At 38.8% G+C, this 23,086-nt stretch overlaps 1 protein-coding gene across 1 annotated transcript; it reads left to right on the top strand.

Annotated features, from left to right (window-relative positions):
* Positions 1-931: 931 nt before the first annotated feature.
* Positions 932-21,314, top strand: LOC113120207 (NLR family CARD domain-containing protein 3-like). Its single transcript, XM_026290141.1, has 8 exons — positions 932-970; positions 3,385-3,489; positions 3,999-4,115; positions 5,869-7,647; positions 9,713-9,774; positions 11,371-11,474; positions 11,863-12,005; positions 21,266-21,314. Exons 2-8 carry the CDS (start codon positions 3,422-3,424, stop codon positions 21,312-21,314), a joined length of 2,322 nt encoding a protein of 773 aa, XP_026145926.1. The 5' UTR covers positions 932-970; positions 3,385-3,421.
* The last annotated feature ends 1,772 nt before the right edge of the window (positions 21,315-23,086 follow it).

The following is a 23,086-nucleotide window of genomic DNA, read 5'->3' as shown; positions in this document are numbered from 1 at the left end:
GTCCAACACTATATTCAGATGTACCCCATACTGATCTAAGGCTGAAATACATGACTTTTAAAATCTGAACAGATTTAAAAACACTAAGCACCATACACTTACTGACTTTGTAAATAGTTTTTTACTATTTGCTAACATTCGGTCTTAAAATCTTTAAATGTCTACTGATCTAGTAATCAACCTGTTTTTGGACTGAACTGGGTGTGTTGAATTTTTCACTTCAAACAGGATTAGCAACTTTTGTTGTAAGAGGTTAAATCATTTTCAGAGTTTTACCGCATGCCACTTTAAACCAGGACATACACGTTTCTTTAAATCAGAAGAAACGTACATCAAAGTGTTTAATGGTAACATTGGTAGTATCTAGTTGCCATATGGGAATTTAGGTAGTGAGAAACACACGACGGGAACAACAAACGTGTTGGGAGCCTGGGGTAAACTACAGTAATATTGAAGGTGAGTGAGCATCAGGTGAGCTGCATTCAAGTTACTTCCTCGTTAACATGAGAAACTTATTTAATTAAAGATAAAATAATAAACATTATTTAAAGTAGCATGGATTTCTTGATTTTATCACATAAACTCTGTGTTTTTATTGTACATATAGGTCTATGCTTAAGTTACATTTGAGTTTTTTCTCTCTCTCTACATATTAAGTAAAAAAATACGAACATGATTTGAGAAAATATCTACTAAAAACACTCAACCCCATTTTACATTTCTTTTTAAGCATTTTAAAAAACATTTACATAAATGGTAAAGAAATAGGAAACATTTAGTATTTTATTAAACAAGAAACATTGAGAAAATGGTATTGTAATTAAAAAAATGTAATTATCTTCTGAATGAATTAAATTAGCGTCTGAATAAATGTTTCTATATCATTATACTTGCACAGCTCCATGAAAACAGAATGAATCATGGAGGACCATGAAACATTCATTAAAGGAGATATTTCTACAGGATGCAGGTATGTCAAAGTTAATGTGTTCATGTGATTGCTTGTCTTTATCATATTCTGATGCTGGACCTTGAGTAATTAGGACCTTGAGTGTCTAAACTACAAGAGCCCAGATCTATGTCAATAAATATATAGATGGGTGGGTGGCATCATACCATTTAAAGTTTTTCAGAACATTTGTGATCCAGGGGTCACCAGACCTCATCCTGGAGGGCTGATGTCCTGCAGAATTTAGCTCCAGCCCTAATTAAACATGCCTGAATCAGATAATCAAGGTATTACTAGATATATTATGCTGCGTTTCCACCGAAACTACCCAGAATATTTGTACCAGGAACTTTTTTCCCCCCAGACCTGTTTCTTTCTGCGAATCCACCACAGCCTAAAGTACCTTGAAGATTATGCAAGTAACAACTGCCTCCTTTCGTTTTCATTTAAACATAATAACAGCTGCAGAAATGTACTTAGTTGAGGGAAATGTGTATATAGTGTTCCTGTAGCTCATTTGGTAGAGCATTGCACTAACAAGATTGGGGGTTCGATTCCCCGGGAACACATGATCAGTCAAAATTGATAGCTTGAATGCACTGTAAGTCGCTTTGGATAAAAGCGTCTGCTAAATGCATAAATTTAATTTAATTTAAATGTAATATATACAGCCATTACAATGAAACGAAATATTATATAAATTTGCCTTTTTTATTTTCATTTTAACATATTGATAAATTGAATACAGACCAAAGATAACTTGTTAGATTTACCCAAAACTAATTATATTTTATGTTTAACCACTAAAGAGACATCAGAGCAAGCAGCACATATCAGAAGGTCTACTGCGGTGGAAACCAGGGTTGCAGGGTTTCATATTCTTTGAAGCACCCTTGGGCTCTGCCATTGGCTAGCGGACCCCCACCTGCTGTTAGCATTCCATTGACTCCCATTCATTTTGGCGTCACTTTGACGGTGAATAACTTTCCCTTTGAGGCGTTTAAAGACTCCATTTGTCCATTCATTATTTCTAAAGAAACACGAAAATGTATAAAAGGCTCCATTACCTTGTATCTTATGTTATGGTTCCGTAGAAGCAGTTTTTGTAAAAATAGGCTAACGATTGCGTCATAAGTCTCTGTCACACAGTAGAGAATTTACCGTATGGACAGGAGCAGAAGCTCGCAGGCAATCTTTTACTGTCTATGAGGCAATCGGGGGGACGTGGAGGCATGAAGTCAAGAGAGAAGCCCATAGAGAGTACATAAAACCAACAGGACAAAATTATTCAACAACGTCTGCAAGATTCGGTGGGTGATTCAGATTTCTCTTGGCACAGCAATTAGAAGACTTACAATTGTCAGACAGTTTGCTCACGTGACATCTACATCATCAAGCTTGGTTTGAGTCTGTGCAGTACGCTCGACATCCAGGAAGTACGTGCTTCAACGTGAACTCAACCAATCAGGATGTTTAGCGCTCAAGTCCCGCCCCCGAGAGTTCCGGAACTTTTAAAAAGTACCACCCCGCCTGCAGGAACTTTCTGAGGGGCATTTTTTGTTACCCGGAACTTTATTTAGTTCCTGGTTCCTGCGGTGGAAACACAACGAGTACCAGGCCAAAGTCACTAGTTCCTGGGTAAAGTTCCTGCGGTGGAAACGCAGCATTAGAAACTTCCAGGCAGATGTGTTGAGGCAAGTTGGAGCTAAACTCTGCAGGACACCAGACCTCCAGGATAAAGTTTGGTGACCCTTGTTCTGGCCACATGAAGTGCTAAGGTGATACTGTACAAGAGATATTCTGGTCAGCATATATGTCCAGACATGTGATGAGAAGGGTGATGTTGTTGGGATGGAGGTTGGCATGGTGTTAGTTAATGCTGTCCAAAAACATTCAGGCAGGAAAAATGTTCTATCCCGCTCTGATCTTATCCGAGTCTTACCTTGTCCTCATCCTCCTCTTCATATAATCCTTCAAATATATCTCCTGCTTTACCAATAACTTCCATTTTACTCCAAAATAGAAAAGCTCATCTGTTTCCTTTTATCCAGTTGTGCTAAAGCTCTGATTTCTTAGTGAACAAATCAAGAACTGTTCTTTTGAATTTGCTGACCCGGTTTAAGAATTTGTTACATGACTTGTAGATTTTGGAGTTTCATTCCTGATGTTTGACTACTGACCCAGTCACACTGATAGTCTAGACCAGAACAATACTGACAAATTAATAAGATGCAAACAATTTATAGCACTAATAAGACACAATTATGTCACATATTGGAAAACTTGAGAAAAGTGTAGAAATCATTGGTAAAATATACATATATGGTTGATTATCTGTTTGAGATCCATCTACAGGTACAACTCAACTAAATGAATTGTCTGTTCTGTCATCTCTTTTCTTTTCTGTTGTTTCTATATTGAAAATAATTTCACAGGCAGAGATCAGACTCATTGGAGTTAACCTGTGTATCCATGAAGAGTGATGGGTCTATGGATGGGCCATTAGAATTTAAGGAAAGACACAAATCAACTGATCTGAGGTTTGGCTTTTTTCTTTAGACAGACAGGGAGAACATTGATACACAAAAATATGCATGCAGGGCTTAATTTGGCAAATAACCACTTATCAAAATTCAGAAATGAGAAAATGATGGAAGCATTTAAAACTCTGCTTCTATTATAAAGCACTGAAATAGCAAGTCGGTCCTTCAGTCTTGATTTGGGTGGACTGGAGCTAAATAATGGCCCTGGATTTTCCTGCACAGAGTGGCACAACACACCACCATAAACCCACCAGTTCATTATGCACAGAGACATTTTTAACATCACTTACTAACATAAAGTAAATAAATAATAAAGAAATAAAATGCCATCTATTTTTTCAATGAATGACTGGCATACGGACAAACTAGATTTAGCTACATTACTTACAACAACAACAAAATAAAAATCTATGTTAAAAAATGGATGGATGGATTGTGAAGTTTATCTACTTGTAATACCAAAAGTGAATTATTGTCTCTATTCTTTTGTTTCTATTCTATTAAAGAACAATCCACGGAGATAAATCCAACTCCTCAGAGTCCAGCTGTGTGTCCATGAAGGGTAACAGATATTTGGGCAGTCCAGGAAGATTTAAAGGAAGTGACACATCAACTGATCTGCGGTATAATATTCTATCTTGACCGACCAAATTCTGGATATGTGTTTGCATCTATGCTTTTATAAATAACTATGTATAAATAGAAAATAAGACTGCCCTGTAAGAAAGACTATTGTCACATCCAAGATGATATCATCTCGCCTATCAGGATCTGGCTAATTGGGTTCTTTGAACGAACCTGCTGTTGATGATTAGTATGGCTGGATTGAGTTATCTGAGATAATTGCACATTCACGAAACTTGAAACCATGATCAGCAATGCAGTGATTGGCTGGTGGCAAGATAGCAACTTAATGACATCATATAATTAAAAAAGACACCTGATGGAAAACTTGACACATTTCTGGACTATAAGGAAACAGCCAAGTCAACAAAACTACATAAATGTTATAATAGATAAATGAAATGCGCACTGTTTTTATATTTTTTTTTTACATGATTCCCAATTATTTAGATTCACGATTTAGAATACTTGTACAGTCTTTATATTTTTATTTCAATTAAGTAATTAGCTATTCATTTAATTTTATATTTGGACAGATTTGTTACGTGGCAGCATTAATGAAAGTTACTTATTGGTCAAGATCAAGTTATCTGCATCTCCTGCGCTCCATCAAGCCACTCCCATAATAGCCATCATCACTCAAATTAATGCACTAGTCTACATTATCTGTATAGGACGTGTGTAAGAATCAAATACAATTATGAAGTAATCATTTTATGACAAATCAATATTTCAGTGAGTAAAATTGGCTGTGTCTAGTAGGCTATTATGGACAATGACATTATTATATTATCTTTAAATAAATTTTCAGATGATTATTATATTAAATATTGTCCCTTGTTCAGTAGGATACTCTTGTAATAAAGTAGCGGTGGCAGCGGACATATTTTGAGTATCAGTTATGGTTTAAAAGATGTGATCTAATCATGTTTATATGAAATAAGCCTGCTCCCGAGCAGGTTTAAGCTCACAGACCTGTTACTATGACAGCTTTGAAGAACCAAATGATCAAAAATCATGCCAATTCATCAACAATCAAATCCAGCCAAATGAGTTAGCAACGTACGTAGAAGATCCATCTGTGTATTTTTCCCTCTCCATATGCCTGCCCTGACCCAGTTTTCCCATGTGTTTGATTGCTCATTAGTTCCAGGTGTGCTTCGTCATCCCCCGGTGTCCTGTGTATTTACAGGTGCATCTCAATAAATTAAACTCAAATTTTGAAACTCTTGTATTAAATAAATTCACTGCACACAAACTGAAGTAGTTAAAGTCTTTGATTCTCTTAATTGTGATGATTTTGGCTCACATTTAATAAAAACCCACCAAATCTCAACAATGTAGAATATGGTGACATGCCAATCCGCTAATCAACTGCTGCTAATCACATGCAAAGGTTTCCTGAGCCTCTCAGTTTGGTTCATGAAAAGACTGCTGATCTGACAATCATTGACACCCTTCACAAGGAGGGTAAGCCACAAACATTAATTGCTAAAAAAAAAGCTGGCTGTTCACAGAGTGCTGTATCCAAGCATGTTGTTAAAGCAATATAATAACTAAATTATTCAGTTGGTCTGAATATCAGCACAGCTTGTGCAAACAAATCACAGCCATGCTGATATTCAGACATACCGCAATGTCACTTATATGGTGTTGTCCATTTATTTGTTTAATTAAGTTTAATTTACTTTTATATAATTTATAATAATGTTCTGTAATCTGAACATATGTAATCTGTTATTTTAATTGCAGTCATTACTCTCAACTGATCAAATCAAATCTGCTGAAAAAGTTTCGGTGTCTGTATGAAGGAACAGCGACGCAGAGAAACCCAACACTCCTGAATGAGATCTACACAGAGCTCTACATCACAGAGAGTGAAAGAAGAAAGACAAGTAATGAGCACGAGGTGAGACAGATTGAGAAACAATCCAGGAGAGCAGCAACAGAGGACACACCAATCAAATGCAATGACATCTTTAGACCTTTACCTGGACAAGAAAAACCCATCAGAACTGTGCTGACAAAGGGAGTCGCTGGCATTGGAAAAACAGTCTCTGTGCAGAAGTTGATCCTGGACTGGGCTGAAGGGAAAGAGAATCAGGACGTCCAGCTCATATTTCCACTTCCTTTCAGAGAAATCAACTTGATGAAGGACAAAACACTCAGTCTTTCAGATCTTCTTCATGTATTTTACCCTGAAACCAAAGATATGGAAATATCTAGTGATCAATATAAAGTGTTGTTCATCTTTGACGGTCTGGATGAGTGTCGTCTGTCTCTGGACTTTAAGAGTAAAGTGAAACTGTGTAATATATCTGAATCAGCTTCAGTGGATGTGCTGCTGATGAACCTCATTGTGGGGAATCTGTTTCCCTCTGCACTCATCTGGATCACCTCCAGACCAGCAGCAGCTGATCTCATCCCCTCTGAGTGTGTCCATCGAGTGACAGAGGTACGAGGCTTCAATGATCCACAGAAGGAGGAATACTTCAGGAAGAGAATCAGTGATCAGAGTCTGGCCAATACAATCATCTCACACCTGAAGTCTTCAAGGAGCCTCTACATCATGTGCCACATCCCAGTGTTCTGCTGGATCTCAGCCGCTGTTCTGGAGAAGATGTTGAGTGAAGCAGAGAGTGGAGAGATTCCCAAGACTCTCACTCAAATGTACACACACTTCCTGATCCTTCAGACCAACATCAAGCAAGAAAAGGACTATGAGAATACAGTCAAAGATGAAGATATGATCCTCAAACTGGGGAAACTGGCTTTTCAGCAGCTTGTGAAAGGCAACCTGATCTTCTATGAGGAAGACCTGAGAGAGTGTGGCATTGAAGAGAAAGAAGCAGCAGTGTACTCAGGATTGTGCACTCAGATCTTCAGAGAGGAGTTTGGCTTGAACCAGGGGAAAGTCTTCTGTTTTGTCCATTTGAGCATCCAGGAACATCTAGCGGCTCTATATGCACATCTGTCCCTTATGAAAAATAACAGAAATGTGTTTATTACTCTGTCTTCTTGTCCTTTGAAGCATTTGAAGAATGCTTTAAATGTTTCACTATCTAAGCTGCATCAGAGAGCTGTGGAAAAGGCCTTGAAGAGTAAAAATGGACATCTGGACCTTTTTTTGCGTTTTCTTCTGGGTCTCTCATTGGAGTCCAATCAGTCTCTCTTAAGAGAACTACTGACACAGACAGGAAGCTGCTCTTACAACAAAGAGAAAACAGTTAAGTACATCAAGCAGAAGATCAAGAGGAATCGCTCTCCAGAGAGATCCATCAATCTGTTTCACTGTCTGAATGAACTGGGAGATGATTCACTGATGCAGGAGATCCAAGATTATCTGAAATCTGGAAAAATAAAAGAAACTAAACTCTCATCTTCACAGTGGTCAGCTCTGGTTTATGTGTTGCTGACATCAGAGCAGAAGATGGATGAGTTTAATCTGAAACAGTTTATTGGAGAACAAAATACAGCAGATGAAGTTCTTCAGAAGCTTCTGCCTGTGGTCAAAGAATCCAGATCAGTTCAGTAAGTCAGACTGAAAACATTCACTAGACTGATAAAATAGGATCACATTTATCATTTTAGCATTTAGTTTTCTCCCAATGTTCTTCACTATTTGCTGATGTTGAACACTTGTCTGCACTACTGCCCTTTATGTGTATCAGTGGCTTAGCCACGGGTGTGCCAGGGTGTGCCTGTGCCACCCACAGTGGCAGCTGGCACACCTAAAAATAGATGCAGAATTATTTTTTATAGTCTCAATAAAAAATGTTTACTAAACTTGGGCTATTGTTGTTTACTTAGAATATATATATATATATATATAAATATTGTTCGCGACTCGGTTGATTCAGATCGGCACTTCGGAGCCTGTTCGCGACTCGGTTGATTCAGATCGGCACTTCGGAGCCTGTTCGCGACTCGGTTGATTCAGATCGGGACTTCTGAGCCTGTTCGCGACTCCGTTGATTCAGATCGGCACTTCGGAGCCTGTTCGCGACTCGGTTGATTCAGATCGGCACTTCGGAGCCTGTTCGCGACTCCGTTGATTCAGATCGGCACTTCGGAGCCTGTTCGCGACTCGGTTGATTCAGATCGGCACTTCGGATAATGTTCGCGACTCGGTTGATTCAGATCGGCACTTCGGAGCCTGTTCGCGACTCGGTTGATTCAGATCGGCACTTCGGAGCCTGTTTGCGACTCGGTTGATTCAGATCGGCACTTCGGAGCATGTTCGCGACTCGGTTGATTCAGATCGGCACTTCGGAGCCTGTTCGCGACTCGGTTGATTCAGATCGGCACTTCGGAGCCTGTTCGCGACTCGGTTGATTCAGATCGGCACTTCGGAGCATGTTCGCGACTCGGTTGATTCAGATCGGCACTTCGGAGCATGTTCGCGACTCGGTTGATTCAGATCGGCACTTCGGAGCATGTTCGCGACTCGGTTGATTCAGATCTGCACTTCGGAGCCTGTTCGCGACTCGGTTGATTCAGATCAGGATTCGTAGCATGTTTGAGACTTTTTTTTTTACCTGTCGATTCAGCATGTACATGGACCCACACACAAAGGTACTCTAGACGGGTGTGCCAGGTAGGGTGACCACCCGTCCCGTGTAGTGCTTGCGCGCACAGCGTTTGAAGCCCAATACATGCCTCCCACAAATTGAGACTGTGTCACGCATAATCAATGCTTGCTCAAAAAAAGTTGGTCGCTATATCTGGAGTCACCAACCCGTCGATCGCGATTTTTCAAAATCTGAGAAAAAAAGGTGCGAGCCTCCGGTGCGAAACAGACGAGACATTTATACTTGACACAACTGTTTTAGACTGAAAACCAGACCATACAACTGATTTAGACGCGGGTGCCGGTGTGATGAGATGTACTAATATCCGTCTGCTCGGGCATGATTGTTTTAGGCCTGTAATTGATTGATTATTGTTGAGGTAATAGGGATGGCACGGTTCGCTGAAATAAAAAAAAACCAAACCGTTCGGTTCACCACACACGGTTCGGCACGCGCTTCAACTTAGATCTGACAAAGCATCTGTAATATCATCTGTAATATGGCTTGCTATAAATGGCACGTAAAAAAAACAGGGTTCAGCTAATAAATGTTTCTGTTGATGCATGCGCATTCTGGCTTCCCAGACATTACAAAAACATGAAAAAAAAGATCTATATTGAGCAACTACAATTCATTTTAATCCTATAATTATATATTATAATTTATTTAAAGTGAATAAATTGTAATGAAAAATAAACAAAATGAAATAGCTAAAGTTCAAAATTATCGTATTTGGAAGAAAATTATGACATTTAACAATTAACTACATTTGACACGACCTGCAAATTAACACTAGGAGTATGGTTTGACGGAAGCAGTGTGACAAAAATACTATCCCATAATTTTGCACAGTAATCTGACAATAAATGTGGCACACCCAGATTTTCATATGCACACCCAGAGTCTCTTTTCTGGCTACACTACTGATGTGTATGTTATAATATCTTTTTGAATTATAGTTCTCACATTTTGTATTTAATTTCAGCTGGTATCTGTTCATTATGTATGTTCTTTATCCTCTACAGTTTGAGGGATTGTGGTGTCACAGAAGAAGGTTTTATTGCTCTGGCTTCAGCTCTGAGATCAAACCCTGAACACCTGAGAGAACTGGATCTGTCTGGAAATAAACTAGGAGCATTAGGAGGGAATATGCTTTCTGATCTACTGAATGATCCTGACTGTAAACTGGAAAAACTGAAGTAAGATCATCTCTCTGAGAATTATTAACAAATAGTTTATTGTTGTAGTTTTGACAAGGATGTATGATTATCTGTAGAGTTGTATCCACATATCTGAGGCTAGCAGATTGGCCAGAGAACTGAAAAATCCCCAGTATAGGTCTCGTTGTTAAGATGGGAGAAGCTGAGTCTGAGATAAAATGGCAAAAGGTGCGAACCGAATGCAGATAAACCGTCAATGGATAGAGAAAAGTCAGCAGTATTTATACCATGGTGTTGATTAACTTAAGTGCGCTCCACCTGTGTTAAGTAGGCTAAGTTGCGTTCTCCTCCCGAACCTTGTTAATAAAACATCATTTTTTTGCCAGTATGGTCTGAAGGTGATCTAAGTCAAATTGAGTGAAAATCAGACCAACAGTCCAGGGCGAGATAAATATATTTTCAACAAAACTCCGCCAGACACCGCCGCTGAGCTCCAGACTCTCTGCTCAACCATCCACATGCTCTCCATGACGCAGAGGCTTAATCTCGCCTCTACCAGCATCACTTCCAATTTTTTCCCTGGCATCCTCTTATCTTTTGACCACACACAAGACCCAGTTCTCCTTAGGCACTGGGTCGCAGTGGTAGGACTCCAATGAGCCTGGGCCACGCCCCAAATCTCACCACAGACGAGCCTCACTCATTTCCTGCTTTGGCTAAACCTTTTACTGTGGCTTTTCCGGTGGCAGTATTGTATGCAGCCGGGCCTCCAGCTCTTGTAGAAGATGCTAATATGAGGCTGCCGTGAGAGGCACAGGCCATGTTGCAAATTAATTTCGATCAGGACCACTTCCGTCAAGTATATTTATGACAATTATAATTGCATACAGTTAATGTTGGCGGTATGGTTATGTTCTGAGCAACACTCCAAGTGCCTGTCCATGCAGCCATGCTTGGACAGAGCGGGGAGAGCAGTAAGACAAACCCCCCTGGGGTACAGAACAGAACCATTATAAGCATATATAATTACAATTCAAAATTACATGAGTTGTAAACAAAATGTCGTAGAGACTGCTTCCAATGAAGACACTGTAAAGAAAGAATAAGTTAGATCGGATTACAGGTTCAGTTGGTGGAGTTGGGGTTGGAGGAGGGAGTTAATTGCAAGCAGCAATGCGATGGAAGAGACACTGAATAATGGGAATTTAAATAGACTGCAGGTGATAGGTGTCAAGACTGGATTGGTACATGTCAGCTGATGCAAGCGTGACTAACATGGCCTGACTGAACTAACGCGATGCTCGATTTTTAGGTAAAGTCGCTAAAAGCCAGGTCATTTGTTGCGGAAAGTTGTTAAACATCATAGAAGTTGTGACATAAAAGGATGTTGCTGTAATTTTGTAACCATGATGCAAACGGCATAGAATACACAAAGAAATTACTCAGATTTTCCAGAGTCTTCCCAGAGCCTTCCCAGTTGAGTGTATATGTTCCTTTAACTACTAGTGATGCTTACCCATAAGATGACGTGACTATAGAACTCCTGTCAGATGCTGCGAGGCCCACCCAGTCGAGCAAACCATGCCTTTTCTGTCCAACTACCGGCAATGCTTACCTATCCACTGACGTGAGTATTGAACTCCTGTAAGATACTATGAGAGCTTTCCTGGTTGAGTGAATGTTTTCTTTCAACTACCAGTGATTCTTAACCGTCCCTGCTGCAAGAGCCTCCCAGTCACATAACCCATGGAAGACTTTTCCGTCCATCTACTGGTGAGACTTATCCATCTGATGCCGTGAGTATTAAACTCCCATCAGATGCTGTGAGACCCTCCCGGTCGCACAACCCCATGGAAAACTCTTCCGTCCGTCTACTGGCGAGACTTACCCATCTGATGCTGTGAAGATTAAACTCCCGCCGAATGCTGCGAGAGCCTCCCAGTCACGCAAACCTTGCCTTCGGTCTACCGGCGAGGCTTACTCGTCTGATACTTCAATTATGGAATTCCCGTCAGATGCTGCAAGCCTGTGCCAGCAATCTTGCATTTCCATCCTACAGTCTTCCCATCCCTTACCTTTTCCATGGTACGGTCAGCGAGGCTTACCCTTACGATGCCATGAGTCTTGATCTCCTGTTGGATGCCGCGAGAGCCTCCCGGTTGAGCACAATATCAGAATTTTCATATCATGGTTATTATGGCCATAAGATTTCACAATATCAATATTAGGGGAGTAACGGTACGTGTATTTGTACCGGACCGTTTCGTTACAGGGCTTTTGGTACAGTGCACGTGTGTACCAAAAAGACCGAATGCAATATTTTGTGTGCGGAACATATACATTTCGTGTTTCCAAACGAACATATTAAGTGGTGGAAGTCTCCGCGTTCAGCGCAAATCCCGTCCTGCAGCTTATTCTAAGCCGGCAACACACTGGCTGCGTGGTATGATCGTGGCATTTCTGCTGCGTGTCAGTTGCATGACGGCATCTTCGCATTTTCTGTGTCTTTACACACCAGAATCGTGGCTGACGTGGCGCTGGCACACTGCTCCTTTTGTAGGTGACATAGAGGGAGACCGCCGACAGACCAGGATCTTGTCTTCACGACAACAATATCTATACTTCATGTTGAGCATAAATAAAAAGCCTACTGATAAAGGACACCGTCAACAGTATTGACGGCAAAATAGACTATGTTTGACAGGTGCAATATGCCAGTGTGACATAATTTTTTTTATGTATTTTCTTTTTATGCTGATGACAACCCCCATCCCCCTCCCCCCTCGCAGTAATTGTGCACCCCCCACACTTTGATAACCAAAGTATTCGTATGCATTGTGAAACTCTCTAAAATGGAAGAATTTTTTTTTTGCGTACAAAAGTATCCTCTTAGCTTCGCAAAATTGAAGTTAAGCTAGTGATGTCACATGGACTGTTTTACCGATATCCTTACTATGTTTCTGGACCTGGGAATATTATAGTTGCATTGCTGTTCATGGGAGTGTCAATTTCATAAAAACTGAAGAGACCAATCTTAATTTGTGTTCTGAAGAGGAACAAAGATCTTATGGGTTTCAAATGAGGTTGAGTAATTAATGACAAAATTTACATTTTTGGCTGAACTAACCCTTTAAAGGGCTTTGCAATTTCAAGTTTTACTTTCTCTTTGGAGTGTTACAAGCTGTTTGTGAATAGATACGATCCCTAAAGTTGCAAAGACTAAATTCTCAAACCCAAAGTAATATTCTTTATAAAAGTTAAGACTTGTACACACCCTCCTAAAACGGCTCGTTTAAACACGCCCCCACATGTCTACATCACTGTGTGGGAAGATTTGCATAATGCCACCCAAATGTTCACACAAAGAAAGAAGGCATAACTTTTATTCTCGCTGTAGTATTGTTTCAATGGAACTGGACCGGAACTGTTAATGATGTCATGGATTGAGTCCCTCTTTCTAATTGTAAAGTTGCTGTTCATCTGAGCTGTAGATCCTGAACAGAGAGATTGAAGAGTGTCTTTGTTCTCTACAGGTTGAGGGACTGTGGTGTGACATATAAAGGTTGTGCTGCTCTGGCTTCAGCTTTGAGATCAAACCCCTCACACCTGACAGAACTTGATCTGTCTGGAAATAAACTAAGATCATCAACGATGAATCTGCTCTCTGATCTGCTGAAGGATCTTCATTGTAAACTGAAAATACTGGGGTAAATCATCTGAGAATTGCACACACTATGCAAAGAAATATTCACAAAATGTTTATGGTAGCTCTCATAGGATCCATTTGTAGAATTTTAGCATGTCAGGAAAAGTACCAGGTGTAAAAAGAGACAATGTGTATAACGAGACAGGTGAGTCTCCATATTTTTTGCGAAACTGATGATGAGCTGTTTTACAAACGCATGTTTTGTGAGTTTGCTTTTAAACAGGGTTCCTCATTTCCAGGTTGAAGGGAAACTCTTCCCGTAAGAGTGGGCGCAGCCATTTGTAAATTTTATGAGTATGGCTTCCGGTCTCATCCGCATCCAGCTATTTTTAGCTGTACAAAACAGCTCGTTTTGCTGCTTGATATTGAAAATTGGTGTGTCTTAAGATATTATTCGAATGTATTATCTTTATTATGAGCACACTGGTTTGTAGAGAAAACAGTGTTAATGTCTACTGCACGTTGTTATTCCTTTCATTATTTCCCTATAGTGGATAATGATCCGGAAGTCTGACCCATAGGCTTACTTTAGCTGAAAGTAAGAAAAAAGGTGTATAGAGTGTTAAACAAATAAAAAAAAAACAATAAAAAAAAACAGATAATGACCCCAATGCAAATTTGACTGACTGTACATTTTCACTTATTAGATGACTACTTACCAAATAGATAACAAATGGACATAATACTTATTTTATAATTGGGAAGAAATATGAGATAAATGTAGAAGTCAGTGCAAAACTTTAAGCCTTCAGACTTTCAGGCTAGGCTTTCACGAGCCAATCTAAAGTTAATCGCATTTCATCCAGCAATTATTCATTTACAAATTAAGCACTGAACAGAATGCAACAAGTAGAAGCGGGTCTGAATGTTAGACTGGACCTGTTAATTGTGTAATGGATAAGCTGTGTGTTTCTGATGGTGAAGTCTCTGTTTATCTGAGCTGTAGATCCTGAACTGAGAGACTGAAGAGTGTCATTGTTCTCTACAGGTTGAGGGATTGTGGTGTGACATATGATGGTTGTGCTGCTCTGGCTTCAGCTCTGAGATCAAACCCCTCACACCTGACAGAACTGTATCTGACTGGAAATAAACTAAGAGTCTCAGATGTGAAGCTGCTCTCTGATATGAAAGATGACCCAAATTATGGACTTCAGATGCTTCTGTGAGTAATGATGACTAAAAATGGCCATATATTTTAATTGAAATTGAATTTTTCTTTTAAAGTTTTATAGTTCCTGGTACTATAAAAATAGTATTATTATGTTTAATATGATAAATGTTTGAGTGTATTAATGATATTTTGAATGTTGTGATATTTTCAATTTCTCTTTTTTTAAAAAGCCATAACATTATTATTTTCCCACATCTGTCCATTAAAATATGTATCACAATTGTTTTAAGGGTCAAAGGAACAAAGTCATCATACATGGCATTCATTTTGGATTCGACACCATAGGCTTTTTGACACAATTTATCACAGGATTATATTATCATAATAATAAAGCAAAGTTTGTTTTAATTGTTCTAAAGTGGATAATGCAGAAATGCCACCCACATTTGACTGTCTGTGTTTTACTTTCAGGTTTTAGATGTTAGTCTGATCTTCTCTGGATCAGCTGATGGTGAATAAAGAGACACTACAGACTGATCACATTCAACAGAATCAACAGACACAAACCCTTAGTGATCATCACACACGTGTTTGTGTAACTTTCCAGAATCATCCCTTTGTTAATTCAGTCAAACAATGAAACCTGAAACCTATTTATTCTTATAAATAGTTTTACATTACAATATTACCATTTGTTTGTGAAAATATGTGTCTGGTCAGTTCATATTAGAAAATATTTAAACTCAACATAAAAAATGTATTTTATATGGAATTGAAATCTTTAAGCAATTAATTAAAGGTGTTAACACATTCTGCACTTTGAATTGGATGATTTATCTTATTGACCTCAATATGGATTTGTAGTTTATTTATCCTTGAACTGTACAAGCAACAGACCTGAGGGAAACCATCCAGGAGCTTTGACAGTGTTGAACTGAGGGAAAATGGACACAAAGTTACACACTCATATGTTACGAGCAAAGAATGATTGTTCATATGATTCACTTTATAAGAATTAGAAAAATTACCAGTGTAACATTTTAAATAATTTTTTATTTTTTTATAATCATAGTTGTTAAATAGACAGAGATTTTTTTCACAATAGACAAAATGAAAGTGAAAGTGAAGTGACATTCAGCCAAGTATGGTGACCCATACTCAGAATTTGTGCTCTGCATTTAACCCATCCGAAATGCACACACACAGAGCAGTGAACACACACACACACACACACACACACACACACACAGTGAGCACACACCCGGAGCAGTGGGCAGCCATTTATGCCGCAGCACCCGGGGAGCAGTTGGGGGTTCGATGCCTTGCTTAAGGACACCTAAGTCGTGGTATTGAAGGTGGAGAGAGAACTGTACATGCACTCCCTCCACCCACAATTCCTGCCGGCCCGAGACTAGAACCCACAACCCTTCAATTGGGAGTCCAACCCTCTAACCATTAGGCCACGACTTCCCCTACAAATGTGTTGCTTCCATTGATTCTGTTGATACACATTTGAATCTAAAGTAGCTGTAGTTGTTGATAATGAACAACAAGCTGCTGTTTATTTCATGTCATTTATCTGTTTACTTCAGGTCATTTCTCATTGTTTGTAATCTGATCCGATACTGAAGTGCCGCTGTAGTCGTTTGTCTCCAGAGCCAGAAGATTCTGTGTATAGTTTTGAGGCCTGAAGTCGTTCTGTTGAGCCCCTAAACACACAACCCATGGAGATTGTGATGAGATAATCACATGTAAAGAAGAGACTATTTATAGATTAATTTCATTAAATGTATGCAACTAGATAGTCACAAATATTCATGGTCTATATGAACAATATTTGTGTGACTTAAACTACAACTATTGTATATTGAGAACATATTAATCTCCATACTGGAAAACACTTGTTTTAAAGTGTTTTTAAAGTGCAAATATTTGATCAGAGGAGTGGATTGTGCATTTTTTGCTCTGCAGACCAACTCGGGTCTACGATCTAGAGTCCACCAAGCAAAGACACAGACAGGCACTGCAATGCAATGTTAGCCATTGTCAGATTGAAGTTCTTATGTTACGTACTGTCAATTCTCTTGGTACTCCTTCACCAAAGCCTGTCGCTCGCTCTGTCACCTTATCCTACTGAATTTTTCATATTCATTAACAAATAATTATTATATACATTAAAAAAAGCTAATAAAAAAGCTAAAACTGTAACGACATAACTTTAACTGAAATGTAAAAAAAAAAAATAAATAAATAAACCCTTCCAATCTGATTATGCTTTTCAGCCATACACCACGTCCTGATCTGAATCGAATAATTTGTGATACGTGATCCGATTGGAGCACTTCCAAACAGTGAATCATTTTGCGATGCAATGGTTTAACTGATATTCAGAGTTTCAAAGGGCTTGTTGTGTTTTTCACTCGCTTTCTGTATGTAATTTGTTGTTTGAATAACAGTGGACATTAAATCATTACAATTAATAGGCCTAACTTAGGCCTAAAATGTTTTTTATTAAACTGAGATTACACTAAATAAAATTTCCGTCGTATTACAGTTTTTCTCAGTCGCTTTGGTACATTTCTCTAATCATTCTTGAGATTTGCAAAACAGTAAGTGCATTTCACAAAACAAATCGTACAAATATCAAAACACAATGGATGACCTGCAAAAGCCAGTCTCTTGCTCAAAATCCTTAGTTCATCTCTCAAAAATAAATATCTGTGTCAATGAACATGTCAGTGCCATCAGAATGACAAGTCCTTGTGTCATAGTTTACGGATAAAACAGTCAAATTGCTTAGTCATGTTGTCAGTTTAACAGTGGAGGGATGTTCTGATGTAAACTACTGTATTGAACAGTATGCCATATGCTTATGTATGCCATATATCCATTTCAAAACTACACATTTACACATTACTGTTTGTGGGATGTTGATTGAAAGAGACTGGATAGAATTCCCAGTTACACTTTTACTAGTGGTCTGACCAAAAAAATAAAAAAATAAAAAATACTTTTACAATGCCATTGTGATATAGAAAAGGAAATATGGGAACAAAGATGAAAATAATTCCATTTTCAGAATTTGTAACTCTTGTGTTGTCCTTTGTCTATACAAGCTTTCCTACTGAAGATTCATGAGATGAACTTTTGAGCTATTTCAGAGAAATGGTTTATCATTGGTTTATCATCTACATTCTCTTCATTAGTAAAGATTCACTTGCACAATTCATGCCAAATTGACAAAACATCTAATAATAGTGTGTAAAAATACAAATAAAAAGTGTGCTTGGCAGTTTATGACAACTAGATTAACCATTTTGCATTTAATGACTTATACTATGAACTAAAGACTAGATGTTTTGGGGGGTAAGACTATTGCACAGAAAACTGTATAATACATTTTGAGCAACATGACATTAGCAACTGATAATGTAGGAAACCGCAGATAAATGTGCGTAATCAATTGCATGAATGTACAATAGCAATCGCAACTTGTTCAAAAGAATGAGAAACTGGTTTTATGATGTGTATTAATGACTAGATGATGTGGAGGTTGTACAAGTAGTTTTGAAAATTGCATTTCTGTTTTGAAAAATGCACCAAAGTGACTGAGAAAAACTGTAAAAGCATTTCATAAATAATTTCAAAAGCATCCTCCCCTCTGGTTTTATCACAAATCGTACCCTGTGTAGGCCTATATCTACAAGCGTTTCTGACGGTGGGGATATGTCTCTCCATCTTGTAGTGGTCGAGACAGTCGAGCATTGGGCTACTTTTTAATCTTGACATTGAGTGTTAATGGCGGTGCGGAGGCATCTGAAATCGGAATGTTTCCGGTCAAGAGCTGCATCCCTCGGTGGCCAGATTAAACAAGACATGCAAACAAATGTATCTGCTGATTATGGGTAATAATTTTGTTTAAAAAAAGAAGGGAAATCGATTATTTTAACCACTGACCTACAAACAGTCACTGGGCCAACAGACATGAATTAAGTTACAGTTAAAACAGTTACAACTTATAAAACACATCACTATAATTGCTCAATCAAATAAGTATTTTTATTGTCTTTTTATTATATTTAATAATTTATTATTATTATTTTTTTTTTATTATTATTTTTTTTTGCTAATATGGAATAATTTTGTAAATGCGCTGGTCAAAGACTGTGCCATTGAAACGCAGGTACAAGATCAGGTTATTCCAGTTATGCAGGGCAAGCATACAGTACTTCGTTGCATGAAAATGAAAGTAGTTTTACATACGCCATTTTACACCTGGGCAGAAGTAGATCAGAAAATATACGTTTAGTAGCCGAATGTTTTTGTTTAATTGTAGCTTGATAATTAATATCTTATGAAGGAATTTCTTGTGGATGGCATATGACCCTTTTGAGAAGCTGTAATGTCACATTCCGTTCAAGGTGAGTCTTCAGGTGAGTCAGCTAAGATGCAGATATCCCTGGTTTAATCTTTGCTCAATTTTAAACGTGGTAAAAGGTAATATTATATCAGTGGCGTAGCCACGGGTGTGCCTGCCACCCACAGTGGCAGCTGGCACACCTAAAAATAGATGCAGAATTATTTTTTTATAGTCTCAATAAAAAATGTTTACTAAACTTGGGCTATTGTTGTTTACTTAGAACATTTTTTTGTTTTTTTTTTTTGTTCGCGACTCCGTTGATTCAGATCGGCATTTCGGAGCCTGTTCGCGACTCGGTTGATTCAGATCGGCACTTCGGAGCATGTTCGCGACTCGGTTGATTCAGATCGGCACTTCGGAGCATGTTCGCGACTCGGTTGATTCAGATCGGCACTTCGGAGCATGTTCGCGACTCCGTTGATTCAGATCGGCATTTCGGAGCCTGTTCGCGACTCGGTTGATTCAGATCGGCACTTCGGAGCATGTTCGCGACTCGGTTGATTCAGATCGGCACTTCGGAGCATGTTCGCGACTCGGTTGGTTCAGATCGGCACTTCGGAGCCTGTTCGCGACTCGGTTGGTTCAGATCGGCACTTCGGAGCATGTTCGCGACTCGGTTGATTCAGATCGGCATTTCGGAGCCTGTTCGCGACTCGGTTGATTCAGATCGGGACTTCATAGCATGTTTGAGATTTTTTTTAATTCAGATCTGGACATCGAAGCAGGAAGTGTTTGTCAAACAGTTAATTGGTGATGAATGAATATTTGGACTTGAGTTTTTTTTTTTTTTACCTGTCGATTCAGCATGTACATGGACCCACACACAAAGGTGGACACACTCTAGACGGGTGTGCCAGGTAGGGTGACAACCCGTCCCGCGTAGCGCGTGCGCGCACATTGTTTGAAGCCCAATACATTCCTCCCACAAATTGAGACTGTGTCACGCATAATCAATGCTTGCGCAAAAAAAGTTGGTCGCTATATCTGGAGTCACAAACCCGTCGATCGCGAAGATTTTTCAAATATCATCTGTAATATGGCTTGCTATAAATGGCAAGTAAAAAAAAACAGGGTTCATTTAATAAATGATTCTGTTGATGCATGCGCATTCTGGCTTCCCAGACATTACAAAAACATGAGAGAAAAAGATCTATATTGAGCAACTACAATTCATTTTAATCCTTTAATTATATATTATAATTTATTTAAAGCGAATAAATTGTAATTAAAAATAAACTAAATGAAATAGCTAAAGTTCAAAATTATCATATTTGGAAGAAAATTATTACATTTAACAATTAATTACATTTTGACACGACCTGCAAATTAATACTAGGGGTATGGTTTGACGGAAGCAGTGTGACAAAAATACTATCCCATAATTTTGCACAGTAATCTGACAATAAATGTGGCACACCCAGATTTTCATATGCACACCCAGAGTCGCTTTTCTGGCTACACTACTGTTATAAATGTTAATAGATGCAACCTTTTTTTTCTTCCTCCAAACAGAATTGGCCACCTGCGCCACTTAGGCTACTGTGAGTTTAAGATTATTTAATCGGAGAAAAAAAAAGTATCAAAATGTCTGACCTAATTATTTTAGTTGCTTATGTACGATTTTATTTAGAATCTTGTTTCTCATAGTCTGAGGGTCCTTTAGGTGCTTTTTGTAAATTCCAAGCATGTTTTCATGTGTCTTCACTGAGGAGAGGATTGAGTTTGGCCACACTGACATAAAGCCCAGATCAGTGGAGTGTTGCAGTGATGTTTGTCCTTCTGTAGATTTCTCCTATCTCCACATATGATCATGGAGGTCAACTAGAGTGACTATTAAGTTCTTGGTAACCTCACTAACCAAAGCCCTTCTCTATCAGTTGCTCAGTTTGACCAGAAGGCCAGCTCCAGTAAGAACTTAATAGTCATATAGTTTATTGTTAAAGACGTTTTCTGAATTACCATTATGTTGTATGGGGTGTAAATTGATGTGGGAAAAATTAGTTTTAGAACTTACATGCTTTCCATTTTACTGTAAGTTTGGTTAGTAATCTAACTGCAACAAAAATGCAGCTTTGTGTAACAACACTGACCTTGAGCACCTATGAGTATGAAAACAGAAAAGGGCAGATTCATAAATTTGAATCTTTTGAATGTCATTTTGTTTTGTTTCTGTTTCTTCAGACCTAAACATGTGCAGCTCCATGAAGACTGCCTGAATCATGGAGGATAAGAAAACGTTCAGAGATGGAGATTTTTCTCCAGGACAAAGGTACATTTAAATCTTTATATGATCTTAATTCTACAGAAAATACATTGCATTTCTAATTTACAGGGTGTTCTGGGTGTTTACCTTGAATGTCAAGATTTTCTGGATTATTGTATCTGTCATATTCTAGTGCTCAGATATAAAATCAATGTATTCGAACAACAAATGTGCAATCCGAATTGGCAACAAACATACAGAATTCTTCACCCAGAAAAGAGGAGTGCGGCAGGGCTGTAGCCTGAGTCTAACTCTGTTCAACATTTACATCAATGAGTTAGCGGTGCAGTTGGAACAGTCTACAGCCCCTGGACTCTCTCTACAAGACAAGAACATCAAGCTATTGCTGTGCGCAGATGATCTGGTGCTGCTGTCCTCCACCCCACAGGGACTACAGCAGCAGCTGGACCTGCTGGACAACTACTGCCAGAACTGGGCCCTGGCAGTAAACCTCAACAAGACCAACATTATGGTCTTCCAGAAGAAGCCCAGGTGTCAGGAACACAGACACCAGTTCAGTCTAGGCAGCACCGATCTAGAACACACGATGCAGTACACTTACCTCGGTCTGAGCCTCACTGCATCAGGGAGTTTCAGTTCGGCAGTGAATGCTCTCAAAGATAAAGCTCGAAGAGCTCTATATGCAATCAAGAAAAAATTCCAAAATATTGAAATACCGATTCCAATTTGGTGTAAAATCTTTGATAGTGTGATTCAGCCCATAGCGCTGTATGGAAGTGAGGTTTGGGGTCCACTCAGTGATCAGAGCTACACTAGATGGGACAGACATCCAACAGAAGCCCTACACACAGAATTCTGCAAAATAATTCTAAAATTACAAAGAAGAACACCCAATAACGCATGTAGGGCAGAATTAGGCCGACAGAATCACTACATTTTAAAGCGCTACAAACCCAAGAACTGAACCCTGAAAAGAGTCCACTCAGTCAGCTAGTTCTGAGACTTACTAACCAGACTAACTCTACTCTACAGTGTGCCTGTAGCTTTCTCTATTTCAGTTTTATCACGTGATAGAAAGTCTAAGGCCTTCTCAAGCCGAAGGGCAAACTCATCTAATCTGCGGCCTATTATGCATCAAACTAAGATTGATGTAAAGACAAAAAGCACTGCCATCAAGTTAGCACTTTTAAACATTCGCTCACTAAAAAATAAAACATTTCTAATCAATGACTTTATAACCACAAACAATCTGGATTTTATGTTTCTAAATGAAACACAGCTAGAAGACAGCTGGAGTGCAGCAATCCTAAATGAAGCAGCCCCTTCTAACTTCACTTACATGAGTGTTTGCAGGACTGTTAGGAGAGGTGGGGGTGTAGCTGCTCTATTTAAAGATGTCTATCAATGCAAGCAAGTGTCATTTGGTCAGGTTTCCTTCAGAGTTTGACTGTTTTGCAATTGCAGGGGATTTTAATATTCACATAGATAATGCAGAAAACAAAACTACAAAAGAAATGATAACGGTTCTAAACACTTTTGACCTGATTCAGCATGTGCATGGACCCACACACAAAGGTGGATACACTCTAGATCTAATCATCAGTAGGGGTCTAAACATTTCATCCACTGTTATTAAGGACGTAGCACTATCTGATCACTTCTGTATTTTCTGTGATATATTGATCTCTGCTACAACTGAATCTAGATCTGTCTCTGTCAGAAGGAGATGCATAAACGAGAACACAAGTGTACTATTTATGGAGGCTATATCTTTAACA

This window comes from Carassius auratus, chromosome 19 (genome assembly GCF_003368295.1).
Source record: "Carassius auratus strain Wakin chromosome 19, ASM336829v1, whole genome shotgun sequence".
Classification (NCBI taxonomy): domain Eukaryota; kingdom Metazoa; phylum Chordata; class Actinopteri; order Cypriniformes; family Cyprinidae; genus Carassius; species Carassius auratus.
The sequence above is the reverse complement of the archived record's forward strand: the minus strand, read 5'-3'. Positions and strand labels throughout refer to the sequence as shown.

Bases quoted from the DNA above. Each gene is read 5' to 3' on its own strand.
- LOC113120207 (XM_026290141.1), top strand. From the start codon at position 3,422: ATGAAGAGTGATGGGTCTATGGATGGGCCATTAGAATTTAAGGAAAGA. The intron at 4,116-5,868 runs GTATAATATTCT...TTTTAATTGCAG, and splicing joins GACACATCAACTGATCTGCG to TCATTACTCTCAACTGATCA. The intron at 7,648-9,712 runs GTAAGTCAGACT...TATCCTCTACAG, and splicing joins AAAGAATCCAGATCAGTTCA to TTTGAGGGATTGTGGTGTCA.